We start from the raw sequence: 16,593 nt of genomic DNA on the forward strand, positions 1-16,593 counted from the left end.
TTAAATAAAATGCACCTTCCCTTTTTTAAAAAGGTGGTATAAAGGTGGTGTTAGAGTTTGATTGGGTGCGTAGTTAAATTAAAGCAGCAGGGCACATAGGTTTTATAAGAGATGAAGATGATAATTATCTGTGATAACCAGGAATTTGAGAATGACGTGTCATCTGTTTCCTCTCTCTTTCATGTCTCTTTCTCCTTTTCCGGATTCATTTTTTTTTTCCCCATAAAAGAATCTCTGTCACAATCTCACACCACTCACCATTCACGTCTTATTCTCTACTTTCTCTCAAGTGCGGTTTATAGCCTCTGCGGGACTAACCTATGAGCCTTTTACACTCGTGCGCTCAACAGTGCGGTTGTTAAAACACCACCAAACACCGACTGCTTTTAAAAACAGCTCTTCACCTTTTCTTACATTCATTTTCCAGTTTGGATGCTATTAAAGCCTGTGATTCAAACTTATGCTGCTAATCCCCACATGCTAAACTGTCGCTCTTTGCCGTAACCACTGGCTGTGACGTCACACGCATACCTTCTAAAATGTCGTACAATGTTGAGTTGTACAAATGCTTCCACCTTTATCCAAAGCAGCCGGAAAAACTGAAGCGGAAACACGCTACTACTAGAACGGACTGACGTATGGTTGTATATGTGCGTGTCTCCCTCAGGTGGTCCAGGCTCAGGTAAGGCTCTGCAGTGTGAGCGGATGGAGGAGCGGTTCGGCCTGCGCCGCGTCACCCTGGGCGACCTGCTGTGCACCGAGCTGCAGTCTCACAGCGACAGAGGGCGCCACCTGCGGGGCGCTCTGGAGAGAGGAGAGCCGCTGCCCGAGGTCAGTGTGTTAATGTTTTACAGCCATAGAGTGAAGCTGCCTTTAGTCAGGGGATTAAATTAGTACACGAAAAATAATGGTCTTGATGAACTCTTCCCCACTCAGCAGCAACTGGTTAGGATTATAGTAAGTCTAAACTGATCAGCCACAACATTATGACCACTGACAGGAGAAGAAAATAACATTCAGTGTGTTCACATGCAATAAATGCGGGGTCCTTGTCCCAGTTTACATGCAACGGAGAGAATCAAGTAACTGACGGGAACATGTCCTCCTCGTCCTCCTCGTCCTCCACACTAGGTGGCGATATGTGTCTTGTCAGCTGGTTATTACGGCCCCCTTTCTGGTTGGCATGTTGGGTCATATAATAGACAAGTGTTGTTTAATTTAAAAAAACAAGATGGGTAATAGTACAGCTTTTTAACTCGTACATAATGTGCACTGTACTATCCTCACTTGGTTCTTCTACCGGCTCTGTTTACCTTCGTCTTCTCCTGCAACTGGCTTTCTTGGATGTTTTTGTTCCGGGGTCATATGCTAGCACAGCGGTTGTGGAGCATGTGCACGCGTGTTGTCCAGTTAAAGTCCAATTAAGGCGTTTACATAGTGGAGAAAAACAATTTCTAATCACATTATCTGGGCGTCTTATAAGACATCCAGATAATGTGATAAGGACAACGTGTTTACATGCACTTAAGTTGTCCAGTTAAAGTCGGATTAAGGCCATAATTACTTTTTTTTTAAACGTGCATGTGAACGTATTAATTGACCATGTTGTGACAATTCAGTGTTCCCCTGGAAACGTTTGTACCTGTGGATGTGACTTAGACATGTAGCACCCACCTAGACCACAACAGGCACCCCCACCACCCCATAGCAATGACACTCCTGGATGTCAGCAACGCAGCAACGAAAAGCTCAGTTTGTCATGACTTGGGGAAATGATGCATATTTTGGAACAAGCTGCAAAATCTGTTATACAGAAAACCCGCACAAACCTCAGATTATGACTGACACCGTAGTTTCACCACTGTTGTTTGCTCTGGTTTAACTTTATTCCTTCGTTGTTAAGAGACAAATTAACAGGGATGATTTATGATTATTTTCATACATGAAACACTACAACAATACAACATGACACACTAAGTGCAGTACAGTACATAAGTTTATGCTTTTTGGTTTAGTTGTTGGTATAAATGAGACAGATACTCCATGTTCACTCCAGTGGTTTCCCAACAGTGTGTGTCTTTTTCTGTGAAGTTCACAACTTATCCAACTTTATACTGAGGCAAATATTGCAGGTGAACTGTGTCTTGTCTTTTTTTTTCTTTTTCTTTCTTTTTAACCCACAGGGTATATTTGTTGCACCTCACCGGTTGACAAAGTGTCAGTAAGGCTGAATCTACATTGCATTTATCTTTTTTGAAAAATAAATAAAAAATCCAGGGCTACAGCAACATTCCCCCTCCCTCTCTAATGCCTCTTCTGCAAGTTGTGCCAGACTGTAAGTGCTGTGAGTGCAAGCAGTTACTGCAAAATGTCACAGTTGCTGAACAGAAAATAAAATAAAGATGTCACAGGACAACTGCCCCACACCCTGTGATGGACAGGTGGTCTGTGGGGAGGACAGGCGCAAAACTCTGATGGAAAAGTGAGCCAGCAAAATGATAATAATCTAGAAGATGAAGTTCGCTTCAGTTAAAATTAATGAAAGAAACTCTTCACTGAAGGATGGAACGCGTTGAAGCTTGACGGCAGAGAAAATACAATATACAGTGTTCTCCTGCCAAAGGTCTAATTTAATAAAAAGACAGGGGATTTCTGAGGTGGAAGTAATACCCAGTTGCTCTAAAAGGCTTTCACGCAGATTGCACATCCATACATAGTGAACCAGACAGGGTCAACACAGCTGTCAGAGCCTATAGGAGCTGGAAACAGAGATTCTCTGGCAGGCTGCGTAAACCAGATAAATTATGTACATCTGTCTTCCGAGAAAACATGTTAATCAGTGGAGGGAATCTGCACATACATTCCTGCAGACAATAGATAGTCTGCTCTGAGTTTACCGACTAAACGGAGCATCCAGGAACTCATTAAATGTCACAGTGACAATGTTATGGAAACTGACACTATCGTGATTCTTGCTGTAGTCTGATTAAGTTGCAAACAAGCTGCCAGAAGGTTTGTCCAAATACGAATTAAGTAATGCAACATGACGGGTAATCCAGGTCTTTGACGCTTCAGCTTGAGAAACAACCGAAGTGTTTATTAAAAGGAGACGTGCAAGAAAACTCACATATGGTCTAATTTAAGTTTTGTACAATATACAGTCATTTAAATTGTAACAAACTCAAGCAGCGACATCTGGGCTTGTCACAGCTGCAGTTCCCCAAGCGGCCACTAGAGGTAGCCTCCGAAAGTGAGTCAATCCCTGTAGAGCTCCGTTTTTAAAGGGTTACGCCACCCCTATGTGAAATCTAGTCACTTCCCCGGAGCTGGATAAGTGAGAAAAAGCATTTTTTATGTCATGCACATTTACTGCCTCTTTTACGAATGTATGAACAACTTCCTCATCGAAACAGCCATGAAAATCTAAATTGTTGCAAATTTTTTCTTTAACACTTTTCGACAGCTAAAAGGTTTATCTCCTTTTTCCTACAGACAATGGTGAGCAAAATTTAGCTTGTAAAAGTGTTTTTACAAAAGTACCATGAACTTCATCCGTTATTATTAAGCTGTGTAAATCTAACAGCCCTTCTGACACTTCCCAATTAACAGCAGAACAAAGCTTGACTAAGGCAGACAAAACAGATGTATGAATAATATAGACTCTACAGCAGCTGGCAGTCCTTTTTTTTTTTAATCAAATTTAAAAAAAAAATAAAGGTAAAAAAAAATCCCTGAGGTGCCAATCAGGCCACGCTGTAGACGCCCACGCTGTCCTTTAATTAATAAATCCCACAGTGACGAATATCAAACGCTATTCTCACTGAATATTCTTCGGCCTGTTTTGTTTCCTCCTGTAAATATATGATATATTAAAGCCAACCAAAACGAGACTTAAATCACGTTATAAATGCAGCAGCCAAATAGTTCCCGCTCTGGTCCTTACGGCTGCAGAAATTATGAGATGTATCAAAGCTCGTCCGCATAGAGGAGGTTGTCAGGACGCTTTTAAATCGAGGCCGCGAGTCTGTGACATTTCACATCAAAGCTCCACCCCACCTTCACATGTTCAAAGCTGCATACACCCTGTGTCATCAGCGTGTGTTTGACCCGCATGACTTATAAATATTGATTAGAGTCCGCACATAAAAAAGAAAAACCTGAAATATAAGTCAGCGTTGCAGCGTGTCCTTTTCACGCCTCCCGACTCACCGGTGTCTCTTCACCATCCGTCACAACGCAGAGGATTTTTAACCTTAATGCGTCCGCGGAGGATTTATTGAGCGGCCTTCAAACACAACAAATTAAACGATTAATCATCTAAAGCGAAACAGTGGAACATTTCTACTTTTTTTTTTAAAGCAAAACCACATAAAACGTTGCACATCGGAGCTTGATGTTCATCCAGAGCCCCATTATTGTGATAAAAAATAGTCCCTTCATGAGCCTGAACATAGCAGCTCCAGTTTATTTTAAACCAATCCCTCACACATGACATGATGCCAGAAACACGCACACCTGAGCAGCGAGTGTGTATTAGTCCGCCTCCGATGAAACTAGTTCCCCAGCACATGCACTGTTTGCTCCTACGTTAGTATTCAGGAGATGACTCAGCCTTTTATACAAATATAAAAATATGAAGTCAGATCTATTTTTATAGGTGTGTGTCATCAGGGTAACACAACGGATGGAGAAAGAATCAGACCGATGTGTCGCTGGTTTTTGGAGTTTTTAGGGTTTTAGGTTTAGGGTCAACGTATAACCGAAGGACTTTTGATTGGATATGTCTTGTATACGTTTTATTTTTAAAGTAAAAAAAAAAAAAAAAAAAATTTATATATATATGTGATCTTCATGATCACGTCTTTATGATTATTTATTATGGAAACAGTCTCTCATTAATAAAAGCTGACTGAGCTATCACTAAAATGTCAACTAACCAACCAAATTTAATAACAATCACTTGCTAAACCGAAGTCTTCAACACAGGGTCCGCGACCCCTATGGGTCCATGAAAGTACTGCATAGAGGTATTTATTTATTTATTTATTTGTTTTATTTAAAAAAATTACTTTAAATACACGTTAACAACAATCCAATATATTTTAGTATAATAGTATTTAGTTACGTTTAAAGATAAAACTGTTAAGATAATAATTTTATATATATGTATATAATTGACAGATAGATAAAGACAAAAGTGACAGATAAAGAACATAATTGACAGATTGACAGTTTTAACTCTAAACATGAGGGTTCAATTGAAATTAAAAATATATATGAGAACCTGTGTATTTTTTGAATAGACTATTATTGAGTGCAATGCAAAAAAAATAAAAAAAAATGCCGTGTGGTGATTGGTTATAGGCGGCCATGTTGATTTTAGGCCTGAAACGAGCTAAAATATGTGATACCTGTCAACTATGTTAAACTCAAAAAGTCTCGCAGTTAATATATTTACCCCTATTAATAAAATACTGTCTTAATCTATATTTTCCAACTTTTTTATTTTGGTGTTGTAGTTTTATTGGAAAGTCTTTACATTAGGGTTTCATGTTGAGACAAGGAATTTACTTTAAGTGGTCTGTGACCCAGTGTCACCCGCTGTGTCGTGCGCTTCTAGCCAGTTGAAGGTTTTATAGATCAGTGTCTGAACATTCAGATCCACTCATCTGCTGCCACTGGCTCGTATGAAGAGTCATGTCCTTCCTCACAGGTGCAGAAGGTTTTATACCAGCTGGCTGTTGGCTGTGGTCTTTGTGATGTGTTCAAGTACAACTTCTTTGTCCGGACACAGATGGTGTGGTGTCCTTTGTTGCCAGTAGCTCTTTCATGTAGGTTTGTCATCTGAAACCTTGATAGTAGACCACAAGATAGAGAGAAGTCGAAGAAAAACAGCTTTGCTAAAATCTAAATGTTTCCCAACTAATGAATTTGCACTGAACGAACGTGAGGGCAATTTCTAAATGTCCACTTTGAAGATAGAGGACGCGGTGAAGCTCCAACAATGAAGACCTGGAGATAAAAAGGTGGCACACACTTCTACAGAGCCTGCTCAGCCTCGGGGGCTGAACTAATCTCCATTTCCAACCATGTCAGACCGACATGGTCCAAATCCCCGAAGCCCCGCTACAACCACCACCACCACCACCACCACCACCTCTCCGATTTATTCGACACATGTCAGCCTGACATGGCTGGAACAAATTGGTGGAAGTGAGATTAACCTACTGCTCCGTGAGCCTCGGTATGTGTGCCGCCTTTTCACTCTCATGCATGAGTTTGGTTCAGCGACACAAACACAACGACAAGTCGCCTGCCACTTCATTAGGGACACTTAGCTTCATGAAGGTTTGCTTGAAATAACAGAGCTGGTGCTTCGACTGTGTTTTCATTGTGGATTCTGTGCTTTAGTATCGTCATTATGAGGCTACGCTGGTCAGCCACAACATTAAAACCACTGACAGCAGAAGTAAACAACATTTTAAACCATCTTCTGACGATTCAGTGTTCTGCTGGGAAACTTTTGGACCTGGCGTAGACCAGACCAGGCACCCCCACCCCATAGCCCATGACACAGAGTACGTCTGCAGAGGACTTTTAAATGTAGTGAATATTTCCACTCACTGCCCCAAGTTTCACAGCGACACCTGGAAAACTGTCATCACAGACATCCTGACAATCACAAAACGCTTCTGCTGCGAGACGCTGGAGGAACTGGTCAAATAAAAACAGGAACTGCGAGGTGCTACTTCTGCTTTAGAGGATTTCTTACAGTATAGACTAAATAAAACGTGGTTTAATGCTCCAAGGACGTTTGAGCAGAGCCGTTCCTCATCTGCTTTCAAGTTTCTCGCAGCTTCAGTTGATTAAACGGCCCGGCCTGAAAGGAAACCTTCCTGCAGAGCGTCCGTTCAGTCCGTCTGAAAGCACATCGAGGGAGCCTGGAGGAAGCTATACATCTAAGCTGACAAGTGTTTTATTAAACCAGAGTGACCTGCTTCCCTTTGACTTAACCTGCGGCCACGTGCATCGTTGAACTCTGTCAGGGTTAAATGACACAGGTCTTCCAAGTGAATCATGTTCAGCCTTTTGTTTTTTTTTTCTTTTTGACCAAGTTAAGTAATCGCTCAGCAAATTAGAGCTACAACTATTATTAAAACGACTATTTTTGTCCTGTCAGTCACTATGATGTCACAGAATCTAGAGTGGCGCCTTCAAACGTCTTTGTTCTTTGTCTGATCAAAAGTCCAAATTTAATGTAAAGTCAAACTGTGAAAAGTAGGATTGAAAGGAAGTAGGAGGAGGATTAGGGGAAGAAGAAGAATAAATAAAAATGAATACAACGGGTAAAGTATTGAACACATCTCAATTTTTCATAGTAAACATATCTCTATATGTAAACATCTATATAAACATATTTCCCTAAGGTGCTATTGACATGAAATTTTACATTATAACACATAACTTAATCTCTGAACTTATTTGTTTTGGTTTCTTTCTCTGCATCGATTACTTGGGTTGTCCCCAACACCTGGTGAAAATTTCATGTCAATAGCATCTTTAGAAATATGTTGACGATGAAAAATAGTGACGTGTTCAATACTTACTTTACCCGCTGTAAATAAAAAGAATAAGGTGACAAGGCAGAAGAAAGAGGAGAAGACAGGGAAGGAGAAGAAGGAGAAGATGGAGGAGGAGAAGAAGATGGAGGAGAAGGAAGTGATCACTGGGAGCATTATTTATATATAACTTAGTTTGGTAGACTGACAAAAAAGAAAGTTCCATTCACAACTATCTGCATATCTGAGTTCACATTAACTCAGGTAAAACGTGTGTTTATGAGGATCGGGAAAAGAAGTTAAGGCAACAATAGAAAGAAAAATCTTCTTATTGTACATTACTGTACACTGATGTGCTCTCCAACATGACCTCTGTAAAAATGTTTTAAATGCCATGTGAGTGATTGTATATATGGAGAAAGACTGAGGCGGAGGATGAACGATGCCACGCTGGGACGACTGAGGATGCACCTCTCCGGGTTTACAGCAGAACACACTAGAGAAGCCACGGTTTTAGCTCAAAGTGAGATAAAAAACACTGGTGGTATGTGGCCCGCTGGAGAGTGGGAACCTGTGGAAACGACTCAACTTGGTAAAGTGTTGCTGCGCTGTTGCCTGGCAACGTGGACATTTAATATTCTCTGTGGAAGAAGAAGAAGAAGAAGAAGAAGACAGTCCTGAAGTCTGGATGTAGAGGACAGAAGGAAGTTGTGTGGTGGGGTTCACTGACAAATACACACTCAGGTGAAGATATTTAACAAAACACCTCATTGTTTAAAGGTGTTAAACTGCAAAAAGTGGAAGTGGGTGCTGCTCCTGATTTATTGTTGGTAGAAGGTAAATTCGGTGTTACTGGCTGTTCACACTTTTATAACATCTTTAAAGATAAACTACTATCATCAGTATTCCCTCCTCCTCTTCTTCTTCCTTCCTGTGAGACAAAGGCAAAACAAACAAAAAAGTTTATTGCAGAAGTGCAATGGAAACACTTTTTTTTTGCTTTTCGCTGGAGATGCAGGAGTTCATGAGACCAGTTCATTTGAAGTAGATCTTTCTCAAAGTTTCACGTCATGAGAATTTTAGAGAATTATTATGATATCGCAAGACTTTACGAGAAATACAGCTCATTCGCAAAACACCTTTCAATGGCAACACATACAAGACGCGATTTTAGAAATAGCTGCAATGGAAATGCAGCTTCTATAACCTTCCACACAGGTTTTAGCTTTGCTGTCAGCGTTAATTATGGTGCTTACAGTGATTTATTGACTGGAGCGTCTCGGCCTTGGCTGACAATTGATGACAGGACGTTATCTTGAAATCGATCGTTCTGCGTCAGGCAGTTTGTCCAAGTAGAGTTGCGCATGAACAAATGTGCAGTTGATCCAGTAGTGACCACAGGCAGCAGAACCAAACCATAAAGATGGAAGACGCTAAACAGCATGTTGGTCCTCTCCGTGGTACAATAAAAACCAAGATGGAACCAACATTAAGAATTATCACTCTCTGCAGGAAGGAGTTTTAGATTCTGCTAGCCACATAGCTTGAGACAAACCGAGACAAACCAAGACAAGGACAAGCTAGAAATGCTGCCGTCAAATATCTGTCCACTCCTGCAATCACTGTTCCATGTGAGAAACTGTTCTCAGTTGCAGCAACACTGTAAATAAGAAGCGATCGAATCTCCTCTCAGACAATGTCAACAAGTTAGTTTGTCCTAGAGGAAGAACAGGGACACATTAATGTGGAGAGAAGTGTGTTAACACTTTAGAATTAAACATCTGCCTGCGCATTAAAAAAAGCTTGCAGTATTTGAATTACTGTAACTCACTGATTCAGTGTGTGACTGAACACTGGGAAGTTGCGCTTTTTGGAAAAAAAAAAAAAAAACCTGCCAATGCGGTAATGAAAAAAAAAGAGACAAAAAGTTGTGAAGTTGTTTCAAGTTGTTATGTTGAAACCATTGAAGGTGTCTCATAAACATATATATGCATATATTACCCTTGTTTCTTTTGTCTGTTTGCTCATGCAAAGTGAAACACGATTAATATAGATGAAAAATTAACAATATTTAATCGCGATTAATCGAAATTAATCCACAGCAACCCCGTGATTAATCACGATGCTGCAATCATTTGACAGAACCACATTGAATGAAATTTTTCGAGGTTTGTGTCTGTTTTTGGCACCACAGGAATTTGAAACACTTCATGTTTGCAGGTTTAATAATGTAGTGCTGATAAACAGCTGATTTAAGTAGACAAAGTAGAGGAAGTTTTATTGTCATTGTTTGGTTACAATGAAACAATGAAACTGATAATGAAACAGCTCACTAGTTCAGAGGCAATAAAAAAAAAAAAAAAGTTACATAAGCCTTAAATTGAATAGGGTAGATGACTAAATATTAATCAAAGTGATAACTAACTCACCGAGGAAGTCAGTTTATAATGTTTCCTTTTACCAGGAACTCAGATCTGAGCGGTGGTAAGAGTGAAACCCACAACCAACAACAGGATTCAGTTTGCACTAAAATATTCATTAAGATCACCAGGAATAAAGACATCATGCCAAACAATCAGTAGATTAATAAACTTGGCAAGAGAAGCAGCATTAGCAGCAACATTTGCATAATAAGCAGATGGCAACATCCAAGAGAACGACCGATAGGCACACGCTGGAGAGCAACAAAGACACTGAGGCAGAGATCCAGCATTTCAGAGTGAGGCCTCTGGGAGGTGTTGCTGTAATTTAGCTCCAGGCTAATATAACTTCCATGCTGAAGCTAATATAATATGATGAACGGCAAACAGACGAGTCTCCAGCCTCCACAGATTCGGCTTCAAGAAGCAACACGGACACGATTATTGTCTCCGCAAAGTCCTCCTGAGTAAACAAGGCACGACTTCAGACACTTTCACTTGGCTCTCAAATGCTACGAGCTACCCAGAGTTAGCTAGCAGAGTTAGCAAAATGGCAAAAGAGTGGGTGGAGTGTCAGAGCTTTAAATAGGCAGGGTCCTTATAGAGGGTGCGCTTGATTTATCCTCCAGTGAGAAAAACGTGCCACATGAATTTTGTAGAACATTTCCAAGTTTCCAGAATTAGATAAATATGAATGATTTAAATGCATTAAATATTAAATATATTTGTAATATCAGGCTAAGACAGAATTCAGAGAGGACATGCGAAGATTTGTGATTTAAATAATGTTATTGCATGTCTAAATACATTTATCTGTATTCGTTTAAACATGAATTAGCAAACAAATAAACTGTCTAACAACTTGAAATCAGTTCTCAAGGTTCAGAATATGTCAATTATATAATAATATATATTTATTCCTTTTAAGTTATGTTGCGACAGATGATATGAAGCCTCTGAAAACTTTCTGTTTGCAATTTTCTGGCATTTAACCAAATAAATTGTTAAAGAAAACTCGAACATGATCTGAAGCGTACAGAACCTTAATAAATCAAAAACCCTGTTTCAGTATTCAAGTAATCCTGCAGCTTTGCCGCACGCGAATGACATTTGCATGTCCGTGTGCATCTAATCTCCAGGAAACACTGCTGGAGCTGCTGTGCGACGCGGCGGCGGCGGCGGTGCGGCAGGGAAAAGGTCTCGTGATCAGCGGCTTCCCAAGAGACCTGAGACAAGCGGAGGAGTTCGAGGCCAAGGTCAGAGCGGGCAGACATGGTGGTCGGGGACATGAATAAAAGATGAATGACAGGAGTCTGCTGGGGAGTTGTGTTTGAGCAAAGGGAAGGAGTCAGAGGAGACGTGCAGCAACGACATGAGTGTGATAAATGCTGGTTAAAGGTGACGTTTCTGTAGGTGAAAGGAAAAAAGAGGCAGCTCGCCATAAACTGAGGCCATGATCCTCAATGCTGTGGCACAGGCTCTTTGCTGCAAACCTCTTATCATGTCATACCTAAAGTAAAGTGAACGCTGTTCATGAACATTTTAGAGCTCGTGTGTGGTCTTGGTCTTTTCTCAAAGCCAAGACTCTAAAGTTTCTATCACAAAAGTCAGAATCACTCTCAGTGGTTTTGTTCTTGAGGAATCAAAGTTGGCACACAGATAAAAAATAACAAGAAGTTGTTGGCTTCAACTGAAATTTTTTGGTTTGAAAAAGTGTGTTGGTTAAATCCGATAATGCAGGTGTCTTCAGCGTTTGTGTGCGGCGTCGGCATACTCGACGCAGCGATTGGGGCGGGTCCTCGTGTTGGCTCACAGTGTGGAACGGCCTGTTGAGCGCCATGGTGAACGTAAGTGCTGACTGAAAGATGACGTCTTCTGCCTCCATTTATCCCTTTACTAAAATGTGTTGGATTCATGTTAAAAATAAAAGAAATATATAAAAAAATGTCTGATCAACCAAAGATTTTGCGACACCTCTGCAGTGCCTCCACGGACCCCCTAAGGGTCGCGGACCCCCTGTTGAAGACCTATCATTTAATGACTTTCACCAATGAAATGAGAAGAAAATTACATATTGCACATTATTTACTCTAACACAACTTGGTTAAAAAAGCTACTGCTGTTCCATATACGACCCAGCTCAATATTAAAAAGTTAAATACTGTTTATGTCTAATAGAAACTATCAAATAATATGATACACTGAAGCTGCGAAAAGGAAAGATGCATTATGTGTTTCACTCCTTCAACGCTGACTTTCTTCTTCTTGTGCTGTTCGTGTTAGATGGGGGAACCCAGCGCGGTGCTCCTGCTGAACTGCTCACCCGACACCATGTCCAGTCGTCTGCAGTGTCGCAGGGGATCCTCCGGCTCCGACGGCGCCTCCAGCAGAGAGAGCGCCCTGCACAGGAGAGCGGAGAGCTTCAGCAGCGACAGCCAGGCGGTGGCAGCTCACTACGAAAGCAAAAGGCTCCTGCACACGGTGAGATTTAAAAAAAAAAAGAAAATGCAGCTTCCTCCGTCCGTGTGGGGGTCAGGGGTTCACATCCCACCCACCCAGGTTTAACTGTGAGAAAAAGCCTTTCGCTCCCTTAAACGATGATTTAAATCAGAGGACCCTCAAACATCTTCTGTCTAAGTGATGGTGCGAACAGGGCAACAATATCTCTCCCCACAAAAAAGCACAGCGGGTCAAAGAGTCCTCGCTAATCACCTCATTATCTCCCAGACTTTTCGATATTAATACTTTTGAGGCACGGTGTAAGTGTTTGACTGCAAAAATGGTTGCTTTGTGGTAGCCTGCATCATCATCATCAATAATATCAGTGTCCCCCTATTTAAAAGATAGTATCTACCAAGTTTAAGGATTTACAGTCATGTTTTGCATGTTGCACTCAAGCTAATTTCACGCTAATGAAGAATAGCGAGCTGGACGTTACTCTGGGACAGTTCACTCCGGTAATAAAAGACGCGTCAGCCTTTTTTACATATGTCGTTTGTTTCGCTTCGCTTCAGCCGCTTAGTTTGACTCACTTAACGCTGTGATCACGCATCAGTGACAATCTTCTCGATTTGAGGAATTATTTTTATCATCCCGTGTAATTATCTGTGCTGCAGAGCTGAAATGATCAGCACTTTTTATCGACAGCAGTTCTGATATTGAACCCTCAATGCTTCCTGTGACACACGTCCTCTTTCGTACCACAGTACATTTTCTATTTTGGATTTTCTACAACTGGTTGCACAAAACAACGTTTCCGACAAAGTTCACGCTGGTCAGATATTTACTTATTTGAGTTGAACGTACTCCAAGTTACAGATCACGTAAATTTTGCAAAATTTTGCAGCAGTCAGACTATATAAAGTTTGAGCAAAATCAAATCAAGAAGAACATTTTCTCCGCGTCTCACATCCCTCGTCTGAAACTCAACGGCTCCAACTGGTGAAACTAGAAGTGACCGATCAGGGGAACCACAACCAAAACTAACAACAGGGATGCAGAAGTGTCGGATGGTAAAATGCACACGTTTGTTCAACATTTATAGCTCGAAATGTGTTGGAGGAGTGTAGGTGGACGCGGTAAACAAATTAGTCATTAAATTTAAAAGCCTGCTGATTAAAAAAACCCCCAAGCTCTTATCTATACAGTGACTTTACATAAACCATCGCGGTGACACCAACCAGTAAATCTATGCGTAAAAGTCCCCAACCGCACATCACGGGGGTTTATTTCTAATGAAACAAACTTGACACTCTGAATTGAACTGATAAGCTTTTTTCATCATGGACTTTTTTGTTTGTCTGTGGTAAAAGAGGAGGTTTGTTTATTTGGCTGCCTTTTATTTTATTTAGGTCTGTTTTCAAGGTCCTGCTGTTCAGGTTTACAGGGACACTTTTGTTTTAAGTTTCCCTACTATGAAAAGTTCACTTGAATCAGTTGTGCTTTTATAGAGTCGGTAGTAATCAAAATGTCTAAAGGCGAAAGAAGAAGGACCCCCCGCAGAGCAACCAGTGAGATGAAGGTGGCAATGAAAAACTCCCTTTTAAGAAACATGCAGCTCTACAGATTAGAAACATGAGGCTCTACAGATCAGAAACATGCAGCTCTACAGACCAGAAACATGCAGCTCTACACATCAGAAACATGCAGCTCTACAGATTATAAAACATGCAGCTCTAGATATCAGAAACACGCAGCTCTACAGATCAGAAACATGCATCTATGTAGATCAGAACATGCAGCTCTACAGGTTAGAAACATGCAGCTCTATAGATCACAACCATGCGTCTATACAGTTTAAAAACATACAGCTCTACAGATCAGAAACATGCAGCTCTACAGATTAGAAACATGCAGCTCTACAGATCAGAAACATGCAGCTCTACAGATCAGAAACATGCATCTGTGTAGATCAGAAACATGCAGCTCTACAGGTTAGAAACATGCAGCTCTACAGATCACAACCATGCTCTATACAGTTTAAAAACATACAGCTCTACAGATCAGAAACCATGCAGCTCTACAGATTAGAAACATGCAGCTCTACAGATCAGAAACATGCAGCTCTACAGATCAGAAACATGCAGCTCTACAGATTAGAAACATGCAGCTCTACAGATTAGAAACATGCAGCTCTACAGATCAGAAACATGCAGCTCTACAGATCAGAAACATGCAGCTCTACAGATCAGAAACATGCAGCTCTACAGATCAGAAACATGCATCTGTGTAGATCAGAAACATGCAGCTCTACAGGTTAGAAACATGCAGCTCTACAGATCACAACCATGCGTCTATACAGTTTAAAAACATACAGCTCTACAGATCAGAAACATGCAGCTCTACAGATTAGAAACATGCAGCTCTACAGATCAGAAACATGCAGCTCTACAGATTAGAAACATGCAGCTCTACAGATCAGAAACATGCAGCTCTACAGATCAGAAACATGCAGCTCTACAGATTAGAAACATGCAACCCTTCAGTTCACAACAATGTATCTTTACAGTTAAGAAACATGCAGTTCTACAGATCAGAACCATGCAGCTACAGATTGGAAACATGCACGGACAGGGACGTAGTCAAAGTTTCGGCAGTGGAAAACTGTCCAACTGCCAAAATTAGCTTTAGAACCAACGTGAAATTGCGTGTTTTTCGCACATATAGAAGGCCCTCATCACAGGAATGTGTCTCTTTTGAACAGGCAACGAGGCTACGGCAGTTTAATTATTCATCTGAGCACCTGAAAGAGCTCACCTGTCACCAGAAACAACGTAAAGCCATGATATCATGTCTACACCAGAAACATTTTGGTCGTCTTTAAGGTCGTTCACGTAGAGAAGGCTGATGTTTCCACTGACACAGCGGAGACGAGACGACGGCGGTTTCTGTTTTTCGTTTGAACCGCCTTTTTAAAAATTAGTTGTTTGAACATTTAAATGCCACAGTCTGCATAGTGTGTGTGTGTGTGTGTGTGTGTGTGTGTGTTAGGTGGGTTAAATGCCACAACAGGTACCGAGATCATCAGACTGCTTTGTCTCTGCCTACAGATCGACGCCGAGCGGTCGCCGGATGACGTGTTCGCACAGATCTGCCAGTCCGTGGCGCCCCACTTCTGACTTCTACAATCGACATCTGGCCATAGCTCTGCAGTCCGGGAGGTCCATCCAAGGAGACGCCCCCCCCCCCCCCCTTTCATTCTCTCTATCCCTCCCCCATCACCCCGACCAGACTCACCCACACAAGCTCACACCTGCACCAGACAGTCGCTCATTGAACTCCAGTGGTATGCATGTCTCACGTGTATTCTGCTTTTGACACTTTTGACGAACAACCCGGTCGTCCGCTTCAAACTACTCGCGTCCCTCTTACTCTCTCCTCTCTTTCACGTCCATCTCGATATACGCTGCCGACGGCCATAACCGAAGGCAGACAACTGTACTGAAAGAATCTCCTGCTGTGACTGAGAGCATGCTGAATGTGAAGTCTCTCAAGGTTTTTTTTTTTCTCCCCATGCAGTATCGAACTTGTCCACGCTCTCATGCGCAGCACCCGTGCTTTATATCGTAACAAGCATGCAAGAATTACAATTAAAGCTTCACAGCCTTGAATTTAACAAAAAAAAAAGAAAAAAAAAAGCAGTAAGAGTATTAACTGCTTTTTGTATGTTTACAAGCTCATGGTACAGGTGCGTGTTTCGAGTCTGGTGTTTAACATTCAATAAAAGCCAGTGCATTTGCTAAACTTTTCCCGAGTGTGTGAGTGATGTGATGGCTCCATCTGCTGGATCCCAGCGAAGGCCTCGGAAATTACATAAAAGGCTGAAAAATGTAAAACGGCCTTTGACTACAAGTTGCACCTTCAGGGTCAAGGGGAAAGAGAATAGAAATAAAAAGATTTTTTGCAGATTCTTTTGCAGATTTGCCACAAAATTGGTTTTTAAATTGCTTTACTTTCACACGAATAGGAGTTAGAAGAGGTGATGCATTAGCCGTCATTCAGACTGATTTCATGCTAATGAAGGTTAGCGATCAGGGCGTTATTCTGGGATAGTTCACTCCAGTATTAAACACTCTCATGCAGAAGAGCTCCCCCTAAAAGACGCTTCAGCCTTT

General features: G+C 41.3%; 1 protein-coding gene across 1 annotated transcript in view; it reads left to right on the forward strand.

Moving 5' to 3' along the window:
• ak5 (adenylate kinase 5) overlaps positions 1 to 16,227 on the forward strand; it is an 81,094-nt gene extending 64,867 nt beyond the window's left edge. The window contains exons 11-14 of the mRNA XM_047589608.1: positions 668 to 831; positions 11,119 to 11,235; positions 12,263 to 12,460; positions 15,529 to 16,227. Coding sequence (XP_047445564.1) covers positions 668 to 831; positions 11,119 to 11,235; positions 12,263 to 12,460; positions 15,529 to 15,597 — 548 coding nt within the window. The 3' untranslated portion in view covers positions 15,598 to 16,227. The remainder of the gene's footprint in view (positions 1 to 667; positions 832 to 11,118; positions 11,236 to 12,262; positions 12,461 to 15,528) is intronic.
• Positions 16,228 to 16,593: the final 366 nt, after the last annotated feature.

Source organism: Mugil cephalus, chromosome 7 (assembly GCF_022458985.1).
Source record: "Mugil cephalus isolate CIBA_MC_2020 chromosome 7, CIBA_Mcephalus_1.1, whole genome shotgun sequence".
Lineage (NCBI taxonomy): Eukaryota > Metazoa > Chordata > Actinopteri > Mugiliformes > Mugilidae > Mugil > Mugil cephalus.